Here is a 21,710-nt window from a genome sequence, read left to right as displayed (position 1 = left end):
TTCCGCCACTACCACCCATCATCATTTTCCACTACCGTCTTCTGCCGCCACCACTCGTCACCACTTGTCATTTCTCACTCTTTTTTATATTTTTAAGTTTTTTTAAACATTTTGTCTAAACCAAACGCGTTTGTAGTTTATGTTTTTCTAAAAATAAACAAAAAATAAACAAAAACTAGTTTATAAAATTTTTATAAATATAAATTAAAAACGTAAACGTTACCAAACAGATTAAACCACGTTCATTTTTTTATTTTATTTTTTTTATTTTTAAAGTAAAAATTCATTTTTTTTGTTTTTTTTAACAGCCCGAAATAGACCTCGATCCGGATCCCTCGGCTCAGGCAAACCAGATGTCTATGCAGTTTCACCGTTGCAGATCTCTCTCTCTCTCTCTCACTGGTATACTCTCTCTCATACACTTGTATATGTGTATCTTCCTCATGACAAGCAATGATTAACAATGGCTTCTAAACTATCCCAAACACTCTTCACATGGCTCATCTTCCCAACATTCCTTCTCATCTTCCTCTACTCTACCCTCCTCCCTCTCTACCCACTTTCTTCAACCAAACCCCAATCTTCACCACCCACATGCGATCTCTTCAATGGCAATTGGGTAATAGACCCCAATCGAAAACCCATTTACGATGACACCTGCCCATTCCACAGAAACGCTTGGAACTGCTTGAGGAACAAGAGAGAGAACATGGGTCGGATCAATTCGTGGAAATGGGTCCCTGAACAGTGCGAATTGCCACGGATCGATCCATTAAGGTTTCTGGGTTTGATGAGGAATAAGAGAATTGGGTTTGTTGGGGATTCGTTGAATGAGAATTTCTTGGTTTCTTTCCTTTGTGTTCTTAGGGTTGCTGATTTGGGTGCGAAGAAGTGGAAGAGAAAAGGGGCTTGGAGGGGTGCTTACTTTCCCCAATTCAATGTTACTGTGGCTTATCATCGAGCTGTGTTGCTTGCCAAACATGAGTAAGAATGTTGGGATTTTTATCTTTGAATGTTGTTTGATACTATATGTGCGTGTATGCCTTAGCTTGATTTATGGTGTATGCTTGATGCAGTGTTTCTTTATCTGATGTGCTATGATGAAATTTGTGTAAGGGTGAGTTTGGTTAGCATGAAAAAAATAGATAGTGCGGGAAAGAGGAAAAAAAAATGGAATTTTTTGTGCAATTGTTTTGCATGAGAGTGGTGAAAAGTGCAGGATAGAGAATAAAATGGAACCTTTTGTGCAATTGCTTAGAATGAGAATGCTGGAAAGTGCAAGAAGGTTACATTTCTGTCACAAGTGTTTTTTTTAGTAGTAAGTTGATATTTAACTTCTGAATTACTTACAAGTTACAACATTTTCACAAAAATTCATTTTAACCAAATGCTTACCCAAAAAAATAAAAAAAAATAAATTCCTTTACACTTTTCACTCGTTTGCATCACTTTCTTACCGCTAATACTTTCTCGCACATTTCTCACCTTATCAAAAGGCCTTGAATGTTTTTGTGCTTTAAGTGGGGTTTCACAATTGTTGAAATAGCAAGTGCATTGCTACTTCATTTCATATTACAGAATTGGGTGAATGTTGGGGCAAACTTGACTAACTGGTTTTGAGTTATATGCACTAATTTATCTATAAAACTTGACAGTGTTGATGCAACTTTTTTCCCATTCTTAGTCATCTTTGTTTTATGGTGATTTTGTGAGTAGTATACTTCAGCTAGTAATAAGTTCTGTTTGTTTTGAGAAAAAGTTAAAAAGGAGCTTGGTTTTATTTGACTTGGTTTAGTTTGGTTTGGTTTGTGTTGTTCATATTGTTTCAATGCATGAAACTAATCCAACAAATCAATACATGTGTTTACCTAGATGATTTGGATCAGATATAAAAAATAAGTTGGAATACTTGTTTTGCTTTTAAGTACGCTTTTCCTTGTTAATTGAGTGTTTAATAACCTATGCTTCAAAATATCATTTGATATATTCATCTCATTTTCAAAGTAGCAGCCTCACATGCTCATGACTGATCTAATAAGGTGGCAACCAAAACGGTCGGCAGTCTCTAATGATGATGGTTTGAAGGGAATATATCGAGTAGATGTTGATATTCCGGCAGATGCCTGGGCTGACATCACCAACTTCTACGATGCCCTTATTTTTAATACTGGCCATTGGTAATTCTGTGTTCTCTTTTTACTAATTAACAAAAAGTAGAACTAATGTTGCCAAAGACGAAATATATAAAATTTGAAATCTATCATTCATCTCGTCTGGAAAGTTGGCTATTTTAGTGGGTTAAAATATTTGTGTTTGAGAAGATGGCTGGATTTTTTTGTAGTTGGATGTTATGTTTGTGAGAGAAAAAGTGAAATGATTATGGGTTTGATGGGACATTTTGTTTTATTGATTATTTTAGCCTATTTTGTCTTTTTGTGAATTTTTGTCCAAAAAAGAAAAAATAGCCTTTGCCAAACAAGGCCATTATCTCAATGACATAAAAAGGGGCTCATTTCTGGACTGCATATGGTGCTGTGGGATTGGGACTAGAAGTTGACTTATATTTCATTGTTGGAAACTATGGGCTTGTCTATTTGGATTAGATGTCTTGTACCTGTTTGGGCATGAATACTAGACTTGACAGGAAGCACAAAGGAATCTCTTTTCCTAGTTCAACCCCTTCTGTCCTTTTTCCTTGGTGCATGCGCGCGTGCGCGCACACACGCATAGGTGTGGTAGTGAGAGGAGAAAAATGGGTAGGATGGAAAAATTTCCATCCAAATTTGGACAAAAATACCCAGTCCTCAATCTCTTTGTGCACTATGTCTTGGATTTGGACGGAAATGTCACTGGGGATCATATAATTGGATAACACAATTGAAATATTGGGGACCAAAATGTAACAGAGCACATAGTTTGGGGACCGGCATTGTATTTAACCCTAATAATAATAATAGTTTCACATATTATGAATTAACAATTTACTTGCTTTTTTTTTTTTTCCTAGGTGGGGCTATGATAAGTTCCCAAAAGAGACACCTCTTGTTTTCTATAAGGCTGGGCAACCAATAGTTCCGCCCCTGCAGATGCTGGATGGACTTAGAGTTGTCCTTGAGAGTATGGTTTCTCACATACAAAAAGAATTCCCAAGAAAGACGCTCAAGTTCTGGCGATTGCAATCACCAAGACATTTTTATGGTGGCAACTGGAATCAAAATGGTAGTTGCTTGTTCAATGAGCCCTTTGAGAAACTACAGGTATGAACTGATAATTGCTTCTCTGTGCCTCGCCAATTTCTTTGTCAATAAATTACAGGTCCTTGTCTTTGTTTTCTTTTTTAAAAAAAAAAAAGGAATTTAACTTTGATAACTGGACAGCTTGACTTGTGGTTTGATCCGAGCAACAATGGAGTGAACAAAGAAGCAAGACAACTGAACCGTCTAATTGAAGATGCTTTACGGGCCACTGATATTCAGTTACTTGATCTGACTCGTTTGAGTGAGTTCAGAGCTGATGCCCATCCAGCCATTTGGTTGGGAAAGCAGGATGCAGTGGCAATCTGGGGTCAGGACTGCATGCACTGGTGCCTACCCGGTGTTCCAGACACGTGGGTTGATATCCTGTCACAACTGATTCATCGTAGCATGTAAACAGGGTAATGACTTCAAAAACAAAATTTGATTTGAGAATACCCTTTCATGAATTCGTGCAGAACTGGAAATGGAAATGGAAAAGCTTGAGCAGATTTTGCCGATGGACATAGTAGAGCAAGAAGTGAGGACTTGGTTCGTGCGCTGTATGAGCACAGTCAAGTTTGTCTAAAGATTTGAATACCACTTTCTTTTGGTTGCGTTGGGAGTTTGATTTAGTGAAAATTTGGTGATCACCGTAGTAATTATCTTTGTTCTTTCATGCCCAACCCCCCCCCCCCCCCTCTCTCTCTCTCTCTCTCTCTCTCTCTCTAAGGATGTATAAAAAGTTGGGTGGCTGGCAGGTTAGTTGATACAGAAATGACATGGAGGGTTGAACTGTGGAAAACAATCATTAAATTGTTATTATTATTTTTTTAAAGAAATTGTTGCATCTTTTTCCTTTTGGGTTTCATAACATTCTAGCTACAATTTTCATTGATCACTTCTGGTGGGAAAGATTGGATTGCAAATGCCCCTACGCCATGTCTAATTAGTTATTGTATGAGTACAAAATAATCTTCTCGTATAATCATGTTGACCAAGATTGAGTTCCTCCAAACGTCGTCGCTTTACTCTCTGAAAACACAAACGTGAGCGGGTGTGTGCCGGAAACCCCTCCGATGCCTAAGTCAGCAACTAGACAATAGACAATAAGGTCTGTATATTTGAGAGTCAAAATTGTGATACCTGTCTATAGGTGCTGTCATGAGTTTTTATAGATTCTGCCTGGCACAATCCTAGTAGGATTCCAACTCTCCTTATAAGAATCCTTCTAGGAATCACACACCCTATTCACTACTAACCAAGTGAGATGGTTTACACAATCCTAATAGGTCTCTACTCTCCTTAACAGAGTCCTCCTACGAGTCTCAAGCTCAATGAAGAATGTCTATCATAATAACACTCTGCTTTCCACCAATCAAGTAAGATGGTTACCTCCTTTATTTAAGCTGATGCAACCTAACCGAGCTAGATTACCTCGGTCATATACTCAATTAAGTAATGAAGTAGCTGGCATTCGGCCGAACTATACCAAGCCTAGCCTCCTTTCTTACCAACACCTCGGCTAACCACTAGGCCCACTTGTTTAGGTAGCTCGGTCCAAAGTATCTCTGCCCAGCTTGGAGTTCATTCAACATGGGACCGAGCTACTTGAAGCCCATAGTTCAGCTCAAATTCGAAATATGAGATGTCTTCTTGGCTTAAGACCGAGCTACACCAGCCCTTATCTCGGCTTATTGCGCGGCCTAATTTTCAAAGAAGACTTTTCCTAGCTCGGCCCAATTTGTTTACAAATTACCCTCTCAGTTATAATGATTTTGAGCCTGTTTCGTAATATTCTAGCCACCTCTTCTACGTCGTTGGCAATTAATTGGAGAGATAGTTTGATTGGATATAACTAAACCTCGTTGGTAATTAATTGGAGAGATAGTTCGATCAGATATGATTAGTGATTGTATAATTTAATTTTTTTTATAGGAGTGTAAATAATTTATTTTACAAACCTTATAAAATTAAAAACCAAAATAAACTTAGGTTGACAATGATACCTCCACCGTTGATCATTGTTTATGTATGTTTTAAATTTTAAAATTCGCTAGGTGAGTTATGTCTTGTTATTTAACAATTTAATAAAAATTACACGAACGTGTGATGATAAGAGACAAATTATTTATCTGATTTCATTTGTAATTATTTATTGATCAGTGTACCTCATCGTTATGCTCAATATTTTTTTCTTATATTATTTTTTTCTTCAAAATATTACTTTAGTTCATATTATGATAAAGGAAAACTTCATAAGCTTTTTCATCAATGTAAATTTTATTCTTTTTTCTTTGTTCTTTTATTCCCCACATAAGTTGGTTATGGGCAAAAAAGAGAACAACCATGAAGCCCTAGATGACTCCTACTGTTTCATCACTTCATGTTCGCTCTCAATCTAAACATTCCAACCACATCAAAACCTCAATTTCCCCAAAACCCACAACCAAACCCTCAAAATGGCTCTAGGGTTTCACCTCCTCCATCCCAAAATCTTCTCACACCTAACAAAATTCCACACCCAGTCCCCCTTCCCCTCCATAACCCATCTCACCATCAACACATCCAACAAACCCCAAATCTCCTGCACCAAAAGCGTCAACGATTCAGAGCTCGTATCAGATTTAGCCGCCGAGGTAGAGAAGATGGATAGCCATCAGTTGCAGAGAGAAGAGGCGATGAAGAAGAGCAGACAACTGTTGTTCACAGAGCTCTGTGAGTACTTGGGGTTGAAACCAGAGGAACTGAAGAAGAAATGGAAGAAAATGGATGATGATGAAGAAGATGGTGGTGGTGGTGAAGAGGACAAGTGGGTTTTGGTTAAAGGGTTTGTTTCAGAGTGGGGTGTGAATTTTCATCCATTGTCAGCTAGGTCTGTTAAAGAAATGGTTGAAGAACATATAGCTGAGGATAAGCATCACAACCCAACTCCACATTCTTCTTCTTCTTCTTCTTCTAACAAATAGAGAATCAATTATTATTGATTTTGCTTGTTGTGATATTAGAGATTCCTTGTGGTGGTTTATAACTCTCAATTTTCCTTGGATATATCATCATTTTTCTTCATATTTGGATTTCTTGAATTATGATGTTTGTTTGGGAATTAATTTTTAAATTTTTTACAAAAATACGTTAAAAAACTGTTGAGAATAAATTATTCTTTTTTAAGTATTTAATTAATTACCAAACTTGTTCATTCCAAATGTAGCGTAAGACTCAATGAAATAAAATAAAATAAAATAATGAAATAATTATTTTTTAATCTTTTTATGAAAATGAAAAAAAAAAATCATAATATATTTTTTTTCTCATAATCAAATATGTGAATGAATAACTCAGATTTTAAACTAAAAAATGATCTAAACAGTTTAAATTTATGATGTATATTTAAAATTATTATTATGAACAAATCTTGGCTTTTAATGGGTTATGGGTAGGGATCTTGAAATTAACATTTCATTGTAGGAGCACAGCTCCCAAGAAATATACCTGAAAATTTGCTTCTTCTAGGAAAGCCTCTTCTCTAGCTTGAGAAGAGAAGAGAGGCATCACCAAAGGAAAAAAAGAAAAGAAAAGAAAAGAAAATGAGAGAGACTGTCCATAACCCCACGTGGGTGATCGAGTTGGAATAAATATAATCGAGTGAAGTAGATATGATCGGACGATGGAAACACTTTGCTTTGCTGGTCCGAAAGAGTCATATTTTCACCAATGCCTTTTGATTACACAGATGTTTGAGTTCTGATTCAACCTGTTTTTTTTTTGTGAGTATTGAATTGTAGTGAGACTCTACTCCATGCCTTGCGGGATTGTAAAATGTCAAGAAAAGTGTGGGAAGAGCTTATTCCTCCCTCTTGCTGGCTCCAATTCCTGACACTTCCTTTGCTTAAGTGAGTTGATTTTAATATCGCCTTTCTACCTTGGTCTACATCCTATAATATAACTCGCCTTTGATTTTTTTGGCTTCCCTTTCATCACTTTGGTTTTAGCATAACAAACGGTTATATGTTCCAAGTTTCTGTATGCCTCCTCATCCTGTTGATATCATCAAGGGGCAGGTCATTGAGTTGAAAAAGTTTGAACCACACCTTCAAGGGTGGCCGTGACGTAATGCATATTCCTTGGTCTCTCTCCCTCCTCACTGGATTAACGTCAATGTTGATGGCTCTATTTTGGAAGCGCAAGGCTCAGCAGGTGCAGATGAGATCATTCGGTCAAATCCAGGAAACTGGATTGATGGTTTTTGGCATCACATCGGATCAGTCCTTGTTATTGCAGCGGAGTTATGGGCTATCTGTTTGGCTTGGATTGCAATTGGTTTGGCTGATGGCAAGGTGATTGTTGAATCTGACTACGTTGAAACTCTATGGGTGCGCTTGATTCGCCGAATTAAGGGAGGACTGTTTACTGTTAGGATTGTAATTTAGAAAAAGTTTTTTATTCAGCATTTGTTTTTTTTTTAATCCGTCGGACATAGAGTCCAGCCGGATTTCTTAACCCCCATATGTGGATTTATATTATCTGGGGATTGTGAGACAATTTTCATCGGGGATTAGGTGGTGAAATGATCATTTTGACCATCTATTATTTAATTATGTATTATATTTAGTAAAATTCAATAAAATTTAAATGTCTTAATTTAAAAATAAAATAATTTTATTTAACTTTTTATTGATGTTTTATTTATTTAATTTTTAAAATAATTTTTTATTGATATTTTATTGATGTTTTATTTTAAAATTTTGTTTATATTTTATTTAATTTCATTATTTAAATTTTAATAGATGTTTTATTTAATTTCAATATTTAATTATTATTATTTTTAAAAATAAATTTATTTAAAATTTTAATTAAAAAATAACATATATTTTTATTGATATTTATTTATTTAATTTTTTTAAAATAAATTTATTTTATTTAATCTAACTAAAGATAATTAAAATATTAAATATATGTTTAATATTACTACTACTTGGTAAACAATTGAAAAAGTGAAATAATTTTTTACTCATTTATCTTATCCAGTCCGTTTAACCAAACATTGAATTCACTAAAAAAATAATCATTTCCAAACATCTAATTCCATGAGAAAACAAACACAAGATACACATCCAATCTAACCAAATAGACTGGGAGATTCACAGTTCCAAAATTTAAGTCCAATGAATTCTAATCCCCTTATCCCATCTGACCAATCAAATACATCCTATCTGTATTAAAGTCTGCCAAGGTTCATCCCCCCTTCAATGTTTGTCAGAGCATCTCCAATGGTAGTAGGCATTTTACCTATCTAAATATTACTATAAAGTATATATTTTATTTTGCCTATCGACTGTTTTATGTTTTTACTCCAACCATGCTCTTTATTTTAGCTATTTATCTAAATACTATTAATTTTATAGAATGTCACGTCAACAACAAAGATGGAGGGAAATGATCCTAATGATTGAATACATTTTGCCTAGCATTGAAGGCTAGCTACATGTAGCTAGTGAATATGAGTTGAGGCAAAATGCCTAATCATATGCCTAGTGCATTGGAATTGAAAAAAGTGAATCACACTAGGCATTTTAACTAACAAGTATTATATGCCTAGTGCATTGGAGATGCTCTCAAGAAATTAGGGAGGTACTGGCCCGTAATTGGGAGTGTGATATCTAACCTATCTAGCGTGTAATTGGGAGTGTGATATCTAACCTATCTAACGTGGGGCAAACAAATGCGCGAATTTCCTTGTCAAGAAAGCTATTCATCGAATGATCCAACATGATTTTCTTGTTCTCCCTCCTGAGGATTTGGCTAGATTGATAGAGGAAGATACTCCGGGGTCTTTCGGCTTCGGCCCCATTTGCAACCAAAAAAAAAAAAAAACAGCCGTAGACATGACTGGTGGTGTGGTAGAGGTTCTCTCTTTCCTCCCTCATTGCTGGTCTGGTCCTCTATACCGAAGTTGCGATTCCCATTTCCCACTACGGATCAACGTAGACTGGGTCGAGGCTCTTGGCAGGCTTTTTGGGCAGGGCCAATGGACCAGGGTGAAAAAACATTAGGCTCAAGCCATACCCAATGGCTTGGCTCAAACAGGCTGGCAAGCTGGGCCACAAGCCAACTCAAATACATTGTCAATCACAACATTATATAAGAATCTTGAGATATAGTTATATTTCTCTATCCCAATAAATTGTCAATCATAAAATTGTGTGAGAATCTCAACACACAAGAATCTTAAGACATGGTCTTACGACTAGAAGTACATTGAGATAGCGATTTGGAGATAGAAAATCACATGCCTTTTTTGTGGATCATTTTCCTTATGCTAAGCAATATAAGTTGATTACTGGTAGGACACGTGAATAAGTAACACATGAATTCAGAAAGAATATCTATTTACATAACCCACAATACCTGCACATCAATACCACAAATTCAGTCTATGAGAGAGAGAGAGAGAGAGACACCTTCACAGATGCCTATTAGAAGCACAGCTGCCTGCATTGTGCAACAGAAGCCTCAAGAGGACAATAAGGACACTTAAATGTTCGAGTGCTGCTTCTGGAAAGTTTCATGATAGATTGCTTGCAAAGGACATGCCCACACGGCAACAGCATTGGCGGATTCTCTTCACTGCCTTGTTCCCTACTCACCGGACACACAAATATCGAATGGAACTGAAACTCCTTCCTCAAATCCACCGGCACCGGCAACTGTTTAATCGCCTGCCACTCCTGCTTCTTTGCTGCCATCACATTGACCAGCTTCAACAAAGTAGGCAATCCTTCAACCCCAGCAGCCACTGCCACGCTTAATGCGCTCTCCGATGACTGCCCCAAGAAACTGCAGAACTGCCACATCAACTCCTCGGCCAATTTCTCCCAATGGGTAGGAGACAGAAACTCAGAATATGGACATCTGTCGAGTTTTCCTACCCACAAGAGGCAACCCATGAGCTTCTGGATCTCGTCCATGTGAAGGGTAGCGAAAGGAGCAAGAAAAGTCCTAGCATAATTCAGCGCATCGGCTTGGCTTTTGTTCCGGAGAATCTCCACAAATTGTAGGCGGTGAAGTTTCAACTCAAGATTTGAACCGTTCTGCACGAGGTTTTCACGGTTGGTAGAGACCCAATACAGAGCAGGTTTGAGGTTTCTAGCCCTCATAGCATCCAGTATTTGATGCAACTCTAGAAAACGAGATTTGAGGAAAATGGCCTCTGGCTCCCCGGCTTCGTTTATTAAGCAGTCTGCAATGTCAAACAGACCTACACGGTAAAAATGGCTTGCAATGATATGATTCACGATGTGGGAGTCAAAATCAACATTTCTGTATGCTTTAGATATGTCAGGATTGAAAAATCTTTCTAGGGTCTTTGGGTACTTATTTAGGTTTATGTTTAGCTCCTTTTGTGATCCCTCAAGCTGGTTGTGTGGGCCAATCGCATTCAGCTTAGTTTTAAGTTCTACAAGGATGGGTGCAGGAGAGGTGAGGTCCTGAATGGACTGGATATTTGCCAACGCCTGTTCAATTTCACGGCCAACTTGGTCTATGACTTCCTGGGATTTAGAAGTAGACAACTTTTGCTTCTTGGCAACTCGATCAAATGCATCTCTGATGGTACTCAGATCCATTTACTAGTAGAATTGACAAGATCCTGTAAGACAAATGGTTGGCAAAAGTTAACATTATCTGAAAAAAACAAAAGAAAAGAAAAAGGAAAATAAAGGCTCTAAGTAATTATTATCTTGAGAGGATGGGATCAAGGAATTGTTAGGGGAGGCCCTAGTTTCACGCTTAGGTTAATTAGTTTCATAAATCTAACATATTAGGAGACACAAAAGCATCCAACAAACAAGATTTTATTCAAAAGATTATATGTATAAACCCAGTTTCTTGCAACTGCACTCCAGCATCCTGATGCTGCTTCTATTAGAATTGCATACAAAATCTATTCTAGCCTTCATTCTAGACAATTTACAAAAATAAATAAATAAAAAATCAATTTCTAAAAAAAATAAAATCCGCAAAACCATAGATTTGACAACAAATCAAAATCTGAATCCAAATAATCAACCTCAGAGCACCACTGTCAGTTTAGGGTCTGCAATACTGTTTGATCTCGTCCTAAGCTTAAATATTCAAATTAAGGGCCTTTAGTTGGCTTATAAACTATACAAGTTAATTGTTAACATAGCAATGGCCAAATGGCAAATAGTTATGTTGAACATTGTGGTGTTTCATCCATGTTGAATGGTGAATCCATGTATTAACTATGCATTTTTATCTTGAATCCTTGTCCAGCATAAAAGAGTTAAAACTGTAACACAAGCATTAACTATATATTCCGTCTTTCAAGTCTTATCCTCTGTAAAGAAGTTCAAGTGTAACAAAAACATAAAGTCACTAGACTCCCCATATTTTCTCAGCTCACAGACATCCAAATATCCAATTGACCTATATAGGGTACATTCTTGACTCTCCCTGACCAAATAAAATCTCTAAATTTCTGGATCATTTGAGCAGTTGATGCCAGATGTTTTAGGCAACTAAAGGTAACTAAAGATACTTTTGGCAACAAATGTGGCCCTAATTCATTCATAACTTGTAAACTTTGGTTGCTGGATCACCACCTTCAGAAGTGACAAACCAAAGACTTGTACTCATGTATGATAACTTACTGCTTACAGTACCTACAGATTGTATTCTGTAAATGGTCTACTAAAAAGATTCTGCCATCTTAAATCTCCAGTGGCAGAAAGAAGTCAGCCTTCCACTCGGATAATTGTTTCGTACTTTAGTGTCAAATGTTGTTTAACCAATCAGTTACTTTGGTTTTTATTCTCAAGACATTTCTATTCAACCAATATGGTCGATTATCCAACAACTTTGCAAATTGGAGAAAATAATTCAAAATAACTTCCATAGAATCCAGATATTTTTAAATATCAGTTACAACGTCTCGTAAAAATAAATTTTGGCACAAAAATTAATCAATGAAAAAGAAAAAAAAAACTGACACATTATCATTTGAAGTTTAAATTCGGCAAACATCATCAAGGGGTTGTTGATGCATCAAATCTAGGATGTGCACAACTCTGCCACAAACAAACAAAAACATAATAACAGAAAGAAAAACTTGATGAAGATGAGGACTAGTTGGAAGAAGCAAAAAGCTATAGCCTTAAATGAAAATTTTGGTTTAATTGATTCTTTGCTTATAAATTTCTCAACATCAACATGGAAACAGTTGGGTTGGGGACATTGAAGTTCCAAGAAAAAGAACAATACCTTTCTTAACCGTGTACACAGTTGGGTGTTGCCTGCAGCTAACAAAATTCATTACGCGTCAAAAATGTAAAACCACTAAACTATGACAAAGTAAATTTGTGCTCAAACAAGCTTCACAAACAGTTCCTCCCACAATAACAATTACCCAAATTAATCTTTTTTAATACATACACAGAGAGACATAATATAACATCAAAACTCAATACATGAACATGCTTCTTCTAACAAATAACAGTCAATCAAGTTCAATCACAATTCAAAAAACAAACATAAATAAATAAAATAAATAAATAAAATAAATAAATAAAAAATAAAAAAACATAAAGGTCACCACCATGTTCAATTAAGTTTTGGGACATTTTTTTTTAAAATTTAAAATAAAAGAAGGAGAAGATTTTGAAGTTTTGAAATGTACAGTTCCATCATCAGGAACTGAAACTTCTTCTCAAGGATTAACTGAATCTAAAATTATCAGAAATCAAACAAAAGGAAACAGACCAATGGAGGTTTTGTTTTCCTTTCTGATTGCACAGTTTTCTCAGCAGCCAAACAGTGATGTGAAAACGAGAAGGAATTATGAAGGATTGAACACCAAATTCCCAGTCTCCAAATTACAAAACCAATTATTTAGTATTCAATCCCAGTCATCAACATCTTACAAACAAAACAAAATCAAAGAAAATAATGAAAAAATTAAATTTTGAAGGACAGAATTACGAAATGAGAATTAAAGAAATACCTAAATCAGGTCGAAATTCGATAAAAAAATTTAGCCTGAGAGAGAGAGAGAGAGATCTGAGAGAGAAGGGGAACTGAGCATCAGTGCGACTGACGAGAGAGAGAGAGAGAGAGAGAGGAAGAAGCGTGTAGGCAGAGGTGTGACAAGTAGTTTTGGGCCTAAAAGTATAAAATAAGCCTCTGTTTGGCAAGGGAGGTTGGAGGCTTTTTTGGCTATTTTAGCCACAAAAAACAAAATAGGCTATTTTAGCCATAACAAACAAAACATCACATCCAACCCATAATCATTACATTCTTCTCTCACAAAAAAACTCAAAAAAGCCAAAAAGCCAAAAAGCCCTTCCCAAACCAAGCTTTTAAGCCCAGGCTAAAGAGCAATGGTAGAGGGCCCAAATTCTGTGGCTCAAATGTGGCTCAAATGGCCAAAACGACGTCGTTTTGAGTACAAAACAACATCAAAATGGCCAAAACGACGTCGTTTTGGCCATTTGAGCCACATTTGAGCCACAGAATTAGGGCCCCCAAACATTTTTCCAGGCTAAAATAGCCAAAAAAGCCAAAAAGCCAAAAAGTCAACCCATTTCTAAGTAATTTTAATCGTAACAAACAAATTGTCATATTTAATTTATAATTATAATATTTATTTTTTATAAAAGAAATTAAAAAAAATTAAAAAGTCAAAATATCATTCTCAAATTAAAATTTTTAGTCCAAACTAAAATAGTTAAAAAAATTAAAAAACTAAAAAGTCAACCCACTTCGCAAACGGAGACTCATTTTGCTAATTTTGTTAATTAAAATGACCTATTTTTTTAGGTAAGTACCCTTAAACTATCCTTTTTTTAATTACCATTTATGTTGCTTAACATTTTATTAATTTAGGAGAATATATCAAAGAATTATACCATTTTTGGTAGTTGGCGTGATTTATAATTTTTGTCATAAGAATATTATCATCATAGTTGTTTTATTGGGGGAGGGAAGGTATTATGAGTTAGGTTGTATAAGGTCCTACAATTGAGGCTGGTCATGAATTTATTGATGAGATTCAAGCAACCAAAAATGTTAAGAAATTGAATCAGTGAGACAATGACAATTTTTCACTTCTCATTCATTCATTTGCCCATTTTATGCCTTCTACCTATATGGTTCAATAATAATTGAAAGAAAGAAAAATATAAAATGGGTAAATTATAATGATGCTTCCTAAGGTTTCTATTTAATATAAATTTTTTTATATTTAAAAAATTATACTTACTCCATGTCAAATTAAAATGACATATTTGTTCTTTAGCCTTTATATATATAAAATAATACTGATATTTTGTTCATATCATTTTAAGAGAAATAAAAATCATCTTATTTGGTTTAATTCTCACAAAAAATTAAATTTCGTTATTTTTCATTTTTTTTTTGCTGAATTTTTCTTAATTTTTTTAATAATTTTTTTTTATTTTTTAGATACACATAATTTAGATATACTTAAGAAGTATAATATTTTATGATTTTTTTTTAAATTTACCAAATACAAATATATATATATATATATATATATATATAACTACAAAAATTCAGTAAATGTGAATGACGGTTGTACGGGGAGCAAATATTCCGGCGTGCCCGTATTCCTTTCTTCCGAGCTCCGTCGATGTCCGATCACCTGCGAGCAAATAACGGTGAGCTACCCGGCGGTGTGTGGCCGGAAACACCCTCCGACGGTCAAATTAGCACACACCTTAGAGGGAATAGAGAGAGGGGAGAGAGTGTTTGAGTGTAAGAAATCCTTACAGATGTGTTCGTGTGTTTTGTATGGGGGGCGCAGACATGCTTATATACCTTCTGAGCCCCATATCCACTCCCTGTCATCTCCTGACACGTGGTTCTGCTATCCCATCTGTCAGCATAAACCATGCCGTTCATCACCTGCTCTCAACTGCCTGTCAGCATAGCTGGAGCTCGGCAGCCGAGCTGCCCTACCTCGGTCATACCATGCTTCATACCTTAAGCGCCTAACCGGATAACCGAATGAAGGACCGGGCTAGGCGGCATCTCGGCAGAGCTTAGCCCGGGCTCCTCCTTTGGTCGGCCTTCTTGCCGGGCAATCAACTACCTCGGCTGACCGCGCCTTTCCGAGCGCCGGCCTCTCGGTCTGTCTGGTCTCGACAATCCTCGGACCGAGCATCCTAGCCTGACCGGTCACTTCCTGGTCGAGCTGCTTCTGCACGGTCCGGGGCAGCACACAGACCAAACTCTGCCCGGCCCAACTTCTGGTAGCCCATTTCCGAGTGCACAGTCGATCATCTCGGCCCAATGCTCTGCTGGGCCCTCAACTTGTTCGGTCTATACCTCGGCCCAACACCGGAGCATAAATCACCCTCTCAATTGCCCCTTAATTCCGTCCGCGGAAGCGTGACTGGGATTATTCACCTCGTCCGAGATAACGTTTCTCCGGTCGTCAAGACGCCAAGCCTCGACCGAGCTAGTTGACGTAATTGTCCGCAGATTTGACCGGTTATATTCCTCGGCTGACCTATTCCCGTTGAAAGTAGCTCGGTTGGCTCTTCGTCTTTTCAACCCGTCGCTTCAGTCCTGCCAAAGCCATAAATGGGGACACGTGGCGGTCTGCCATTGGTCATCGGGCAGCCAACCCGCCGTTTTTGCCAGAATTTGAATTTGGGCGGCCTTTCATCCTTACAAATACAACCTCCATCGTTCCATTTTTTCCCTACTGCTGCCTCCATCTCTGTCGACTCTCAAGCCCAAGCTCGACTGCCATCCTCCCATTTTTCGTGTTTGGGAAGAACACCTTCAGCCCTTCACAGGTAAGATACCTAATCTCTCCTATGTTGCTATTTGCTCTTATTTTGCACACATTAGGACCCAAAAACGTAGCTTTTAGAGCTTAGACCATAGAAAACGTCCTAAACCTCCCACTGTTCTTGGTGTTCTTCGTCTTCCTGAAGAACATCGAAGAACTGGGGTGAACCGGGCTCTGGGCCTTCTTTTGATCCGAAAAGTTAGCCAAACCGGGCAAACAACGTGTTTGTTCCAATCATGGCAAAAACCGAGATAACCAAAGGACTTGGTCGCTTAACCGGGCTAACATTAGGTCTGCTTGGGCGACCGAGCTCCTTAATCAGACAACCGAGGTCGTTTGGCCCCCTTACCGACCGAGCTGAAGTCTAGCTCCCTTAGCGAAACCCCACACTTACACTTACCATCCTTTTCCTGCAGAGTCCAAGGGGACCCCTGTCATTCCTGAACCTCTCAGGACCGAGCTGCAACAATTTATCACCGTGCCCAACCCATCAACCGGGCTATAGTAAGTCGGCCACAAATGGGGAAGTTCCGCTTCCTTGTGGATACTCCGGCCGCGCTAGCCGCTTTCAGAGAGGACTACGGCGTCCCGGCCGACGTCCATCTCGAGCTGGCCGAAGAAGAGACCACGCCTTGGGGTAGGGAGGAATGCCCCTTCACCGTGCTATCCATCGTTGAAGGGGGTCTTCGTTTCCCACTCAACCCTCTCATAACCGAGTTCCTCCGCCGAACCGGGCTGGCACCCACACAGGTGTCCACCAACACATATAGAATAATCAACGGCGTACACGAATTGAACCAACGGCTAGGCACCAACTTAGGCCTAGCCGAGATATTAAGGCAGTACACAATGGGTCACACCGGTGACGGCCTGGCTTACTACTTGAAAATAAGACCGGGCAAGGAAAAAATCGTAACCGGCACCCCGGACAAAGATATGCACGATGATGATTTCTTCTGGGTGTCCGGCAACTACGAAACAGCCGAGGTGCCGGGCTGGTTCATAAGCAAGGACTTCGGTTCTTCATGTAAGCCACTCGAACTTGCTCGGTTAACTTTATTCTTTAGTTTTACTAATCGGTTTCCCTGTTTCTTTTGCAGCTATCCAAGCCTTGCAAGCCAACTACCAATTCCCCAACGTCGAGGCAATTCGGGCCGTGCTTAGGTACCGTCACCGAGACTGCAACGACTTGCTCGGCTACACACCGACTTACAGATATTCTGCTCCGCGCGGGAGTAGAGTAACTGACTTCCTCAGAGCTCCTTCGCCACCTCCAGATCCAACCCTACCAGACGTCCCATTAATCCGGTTAACCGACGAGCAAGAAATGGCCAAAAGATCTCGGATCAAAAACCTTCTAACCGCGACCTCAGCCGAGATACCGAGCGTCACCACCCGTTCCCCGGCTGCCGGTCAATCGAGTGCAGCCGTCGTAGCCCTTGCTTCTCCAGCTCCAGCTGCCGTGCAATCCGCCAGAGAGGCGCGCCGGGCTGGAAAAAGACCAAGGGCAGATCCCTCCGCCGAGCTTGTCACCGAGCTGACAACCGAACATCCTGCTGAAACTCCGGCTCCCGTGCCCGCTTGGCGTCCTTAGCTGAAGCACCGGGGGCAGGACATCCCGGCGACTGCATCGATCAAGGCAGACAAAGAACATTTGCTTGCCTTCGATCTCTCCAAAGCGTTTCTCCTACCGGGCGACGTGGTTGGCAGTGACCACGTCCCTGACACCCGGCTGGTAAAATCTTCCGTGAAGTCGATGGCCAGGGTAAGTCGGCGTTCTTTTTAACATTTAACAAGTGTTTGCTCGGTCCTTCTTGCTCGGTCCCCTTTCTGATGTACTTTGCTTCTTTGTGCAGGCCATTCAAAAACAACATTTGGTCTTGGAGCGCATCCACCGGCTTAGGCAGAAAGCCAACGACACTGCCAGCCATGTTGAAAGCCTTCAAGCCGAGCTCGGCCGGGCTAAAGCTTCTCTCGAGATGGCCAACCATGACAATAATAGGCTGCTCGGTCAACTGAATGCAGCCGAGAAAAAACAAACCGAGCTCCAGGCCGAGGTTGACACTTTGAAGAAGGCGAAGAAGAAGGCTTGCCGGGCTGCCAACAATGCGGGTTTCAACGAGGCCGAGATGAATTACAAGAAGCAAGTCTTTGCAACACAAGACATATACTTCAAGGCTGGCTGGAAATCCGCTTGCGAACAGCTCGGCCAGGGCTCTGACACCGACGTTTTTTCCAATCCTCCCAAAGCTTCACTACCGGTCTACCTCGTGCCATATGCAAATGATGTATTCAGTGCGCTTCAAGCGGAGGCCGAGGAGGGGCTTGAAGAAGGGAGTGACGAGACAGATTCGGAGGCTGAAGACGCCGTAGTGGAAGTGCAGCCCGGTCAAGTTGAGCCCGGTGCCCAAGAAGCGAGCCCAACCACCAACCTTGAGACTGCCGAGGATGAATTCACCAATCTATCCCCCCTGATTTAGTTTTCTTTTCTTTGCACTTTTGCTTTCAATACTTTAGATGTAACCGGGCTCTGTCCCCACCTCTTGTAATGAATTTCTTTATCAATGAAAAATTTTGAATTTTCGCCAAGTGTTTGCCTGGTAGTAATTAATTCCATCTTCAGCAAACTATCTCGGTATAACTCATCGAACCGGAATACATGACACGGTCTAAGTACTTTAGCAGAACGAGACAAATTCATGAACCGAAATAGCCACTTCGGCTGCAACTAAGTTGAACAAACCAACACTTCCAACCGGAGTACATCATCTCGGTTGGGAAGCCAAAGTTGGACAAGACACCAACTCTTCCAACCGGAGTACACCATCTCGGTTGGGAAGCCAAAGTTGGACAAGACACCAACTCTTCCAACCGGAGTACACCATCTCGGTTGGGAATCCTAAGTTGGACAAAACACCAACTCTTCCAACCGGAGTACATCATCTCGGTTGGTGATCCTAAGTTGGACAAAACACCAACTCTTCCAACCGGAGTACATCATCTCGGTTGGGGATCCTAAGTTGGACAAAACACCAACTCTTCCAACCGGAGTACATCATCTCGGTTGGTGATCCTAAGTTGGACAAAACACCAACTCTTCCAACCGGAGTACATCATCTCGGTTGGTGATCCTAAGTTGGACAAAACACCAACTCTTCCAACCGGAGTACATCATCTCGGTTCGTAACATTAAAACAATAATCCAAGTGCTAATGCAAAATGAATTCTATAATTTTGACAAAAAGAATTACATTCTGCTTTGCAAGCCAAAAAATTGCTTTACAAAAAGAGGAAAGTAAAAAGCTTAAAAATAATACAATTTCAAGTTGGCCGCATTCCATGGCCGGGGTATGGCTCTTCCCTCCAGGTCCTCCAAGTGGTAAGCCCCCTTGCCAGCCAGACCAGTGATCTTGTAGGGTCCTTCCCAATTTGCCCCTAGTTTGCCTTCTCCAGGCACCAGGGTGTTGCCCATAATCTTCCTCAAAACCCAATCCCCAACTTTGAACGGTCTGGGGTGCACTGTCTTGTTATACTTCTTGGAGAGCTCTTGTTGGTAGGCGGCCACATGGATGAGGGCTTTCTCCCGGCGCTCTTCCGCTAGGTCCAACGCCAAGGCAATAGCCTCGGCATTTAGTTCGGGCTCAAAACGTTCAGTTCTGAGGGTGGGCATTTCAACTTCCAAGGGTATGACCGCCTCCATGCCATAAGCCAAAGCAAATGGAGTTTCCCCGGTCGAACGTCGCGGGGTTGTTCGGTATGCCCAAAGGACGCTCGGTAATTCTTTAGCCCACTTGCCCTTAGCCTTTTCCAACCGTTTCTTCAACCCATCCAGTATAGTCTTGTTTGATGCTTCGGCTTGACCATTGGACTGCGGGTAGGCCGGGGTGGAGTTGTAGAATTCTATCTTCAGATCTTCACAAAATCCTCTGAATAGGCGACCGTCAAACTGGGTGCCGTTGTCAGAGATCAAAATCTTGGGGATACCAAACCGTGTGACAACGTTCTGCCAGACAAATCGCTTCACGTCTTTCTCTTTGATGGTTGCCAAGGGCTCAGCTTCAACCCACTTTGTGAAGTAATCTGTGGCCGTGATGAAGAATTTCCGGTTGCCCGGTGCTGTTGGCAATGGTCCCACTATATCTAGCCCCCACATGGCGAAAGGCCAAGGACTGGTGAGGGGAAGAAGTTCCCTGGCAGGTTGGTGGATCTGATGGGCGAATTTCTGGCATTTCTCGCACCTGCGGACATATTTTTGCGCGTCGGCCTGCATGCACGGCCACCAGTACCCCTGCGAAATAGCTCGGTAGGCCAAGGACCTGCCCCCGATGTGGCTGCCACAAATGCCTTCGTGAACTTCAAACAAGAAGGCCTCCACACTGTTCGGGTGCACGCACTTGAGATACGGACCGGTGAAGGACTTTTTATACAACGCGCCTGATGGAGAGAGCCAAAACCGCTCTGACTTCACCCGGATTTTGTGTGCTTCTTTCTTATCCGCTGGAAGAGTCCGGTCTCTGAGGAACAAGATCAAGGGGTCCATCCATGAAGGACCTAGCTCGGCGCAGAGTACATCCGTCTGCCCGGCGTTTTCAATGCTTGGCCGCGGAAGAAAGTCAATCAACAGGGGGTTTGGAGACGTGCTATCTACCATGGAAGCGAGGCCGGCGAGTTCATCAGCTCGGCTGTTTTCTTCCCGGCCAATCCGCTGGACTCTGATTGCCTCAAACTGCTTGATATGGTCCCTGACCAGAGCTTGGTACTTCGCCATCCTGTCGTCCTTCGCTTCATAAATCCCTGAAACTTGGTTAACCACAAGCTGGGAATCACTATATACCAGAAGCTCGGCAGCCTTCATTTGAATTGCGCTCTTGAGCCCGGCAAGAAGCGCCTCGTATTCAGCCTCGTTGTTAGACGCCGGGAAGCCAAGTGTGATAGAATGCTCAATGGTTAGGCCGTCCGGGGATATAAGAACGATACCAAGGACGGCACCATGACGGTTGGACGCTCCATCAACAAAAAGCTTCCACATGTCCCCCACGAAAAGCTTCCAGCAGTCAGATGGGTCCTGAGAGTTGCGAAGGGCAATGGGATCACAACTGCTCGGCTGTACGGTGTCAAGTTTGGTGTTGACCGGTTCAAAGTCAGTGCCCCTTGGTGATTTGACACCGGACTCAGCAAGTTGGTCCGTAATGCCCAAGTTCGTAGGCGAAACACCAGGTTGCGGTGTGAAGCCGGCCGCAGGTTCTGAGCTGCCTGGAACCATTCCTTCCCCCCTTGAGGATTCGGCACCGGACTCAGCAAGTTGGTTCAGAATGCCCAAGTCCGTAGGCGAATCGTCAAGTTCTGAGCTGTGTGGAACCATTCCTTCCCCCCTTGAGGATTCGGCACCGGACTCAGCAAGTTGGTTCAGAATGCCCAAGTCCGTAGGCGAATCACCAAGTTCTAAACGGTGAGGAACCATTCCTTCCCCCCTTGATGATGTGGTACCGGACATAGTGGATGGGTTGGTGATACACAACTCTGTCATCGCAGCACCGGGAGGTATTACCGTGCAAACTGAGGGAACTTCGATGGCGCGCGCTAACTCTGCGGTGCGACCTTCGGCAGCTGGTTGTGCCTCGGTTGGCATTGTCTGCGTC

General features: G+C 40.7%; 4 protein-coding genes across 9 annotated transcripts; 3 read left to right on the top strand and 1 right to left on the bottom strand.

The window, feature by feature from the left end:
* The first annotated feature begins 315 nt into the window (after positions 1–315).
* Positions 316–4,075, top strand: LOC114323334 (protein trichome birefringence-like 12). 2 transcript variants are annotated; one of them, XM_028270907.2, is made up of 4 exons: positions 316–984; positions 2,040–2,177; positions 3,008–3,257; positions 3,378–4,075. In XM_028270907.2, the coding sequence occupies exons 1-4, from the start codon at positions 464–466 to the stop codon at positions 3,648–3,650; spliced, it is 1,182 nt and encodes a 393-aa protein (XP_028126708.2). In that variant the 5' UTR covers positions 316–463; the 3' UTR covers positions 3,651–4,075. The 2 variants fall into 2 exon arrangements, with proteins under 2 accessions (XP_028126708.2, XP_028126709.2); XM_028270908.2 differs by lacking the exon at positions 2,040–2,177 and having other exon boundaries at positions 326–984.
* Positions 4,076–5,464: 1,389 nt separating this feature from the next.
* On the top strand, positions 5,465–6,302 carry LOC114323333 (uncharacterized). Its single transcript, XM_028270906.2, has one exon. It carries the CDS (start codon positions 5,696–5,698, stop codon positions 6,200–6,202), a length of 507 nt encoding a protein of 168 aa, XP_028126707.2. The 5' UTR covers positions 5,465–5,695; the 3' UTR covers positions 6,203–6,302.
* A 3,071-nt stretch (positions 6,303–9,373) lies between these two features.
* Positions 9,374–13,414, bottom strand: LOC114323331 (protein RMD5 homolog). Of its 5 annotated transcripts, none has more exons than XM_028270902.2 (3): positions 13,255–13,414; positions 12,516–12,553; positions 9,374–10,881 (listed from the first exon to the last, which is right to left on the bottom strand). In XM_028270902.2, the coding sequence occupies exon 3, from the start codon at positions 10,856–10,858 to the stop codon at positions 9,710–9,712; it is 1,149 nt and encodes a 382-aa protein (XP_028126703.2). In that variant the 5' UTR covers positions 10,859–10,881; positions 12,516–12,553; positions 13,255–13,414; the 3' UTR covers positions 9,374–9,709. The 5 variants fall into 5 exon arrangements, with proteins under 5 accessions (XP_028126703.2, XP_028126705.2, XP_028126704.2 ...); XM_028270904.2 differs by having other exon boundaries at positions 12,516–12,547; positions 13,255–13,402; XM_028270903.2 differs by lacking the exon at positions 12,516–12,553.
* Positions 13,415–17,681: 4,267 nt separating this feature from the next.
* On the top strand, positions 17,682–18,551 carry LOC145803899 (uncharacterized). The gene is made up of 2 exons (XM_082897288.1): positions 17,682–17,836; positions 17,928–18,551. Exons 1-2 carry the CDS (start codon positions 17,828–17,830, stop codon positions 18,549–18,551), a joined length of 633 nt encoding a protein of 210 aa, XP_082753414.1. The 5' UTR covers positions 17,682–17,827.
* The last annotated feature ends 3,159 nt before the right edge of the window (positions 18,552–21,710 follow it).

Source organism: Camellia sinensis, chromosome 12 (assembly GCF_055761805.1).
Source record: "Camellia sinensis isolate YWXY chromosome 12, ASM5576180v1, whole genome shotgun sequence".
Lineage (NCBI taxonomy): Eukaryota > Viridiplantae > Streptophyta > Magnoliopsida > Ericales > Theaceae > Camellia > Camellia sinensis.
Note: the sequence above shows the minus strand (reverse complement) of the source record. Positions and strands in the feature narration are given on the sequence as shown.

What these genes read in the sequence shown, in the direction of transcription:
- LOC114323333 (XM_028270906.2), top strand. Translation starts at nt 5,696, where the DNA reads ATGGCTCTAGGGTTTCACCTCCTCCATCCCAAAATCTTCTCACACCTA.
- LOC114323334 (XM_028270907.2), top strand. Translation starts at nt 464, where the DNA reads ATGGCTTCTAAACTATCCCAAACACTCTTCACATGGCTCATCTTCCCA. An exon ending in GTGTTGCTTGCCAAACATGA is followed by an intron (nt 985 to 2,039) that starts GTAAGAATGTTG and finishes TGATCTAATAAG; the next exon opens with GTGGCAACCAAAACGGTCGG. An exon ending in AGCCCTTTGAGAAACTACAG is followed by an intron (nt 3,258 to 3,377) that starts GTATGAACTGAT and finishes ATAACTGGACAG; the next exon opens with CTTGACTTGTGGTTTGATCC.
- LOC114323331 (XM_028270902.2), bottom strand. Translation starts at nt 10,858, where the DNA reads ATGGATCTGAGTACCATCAGAGATGCATTTGATCGAGTTGCCAAGAAG.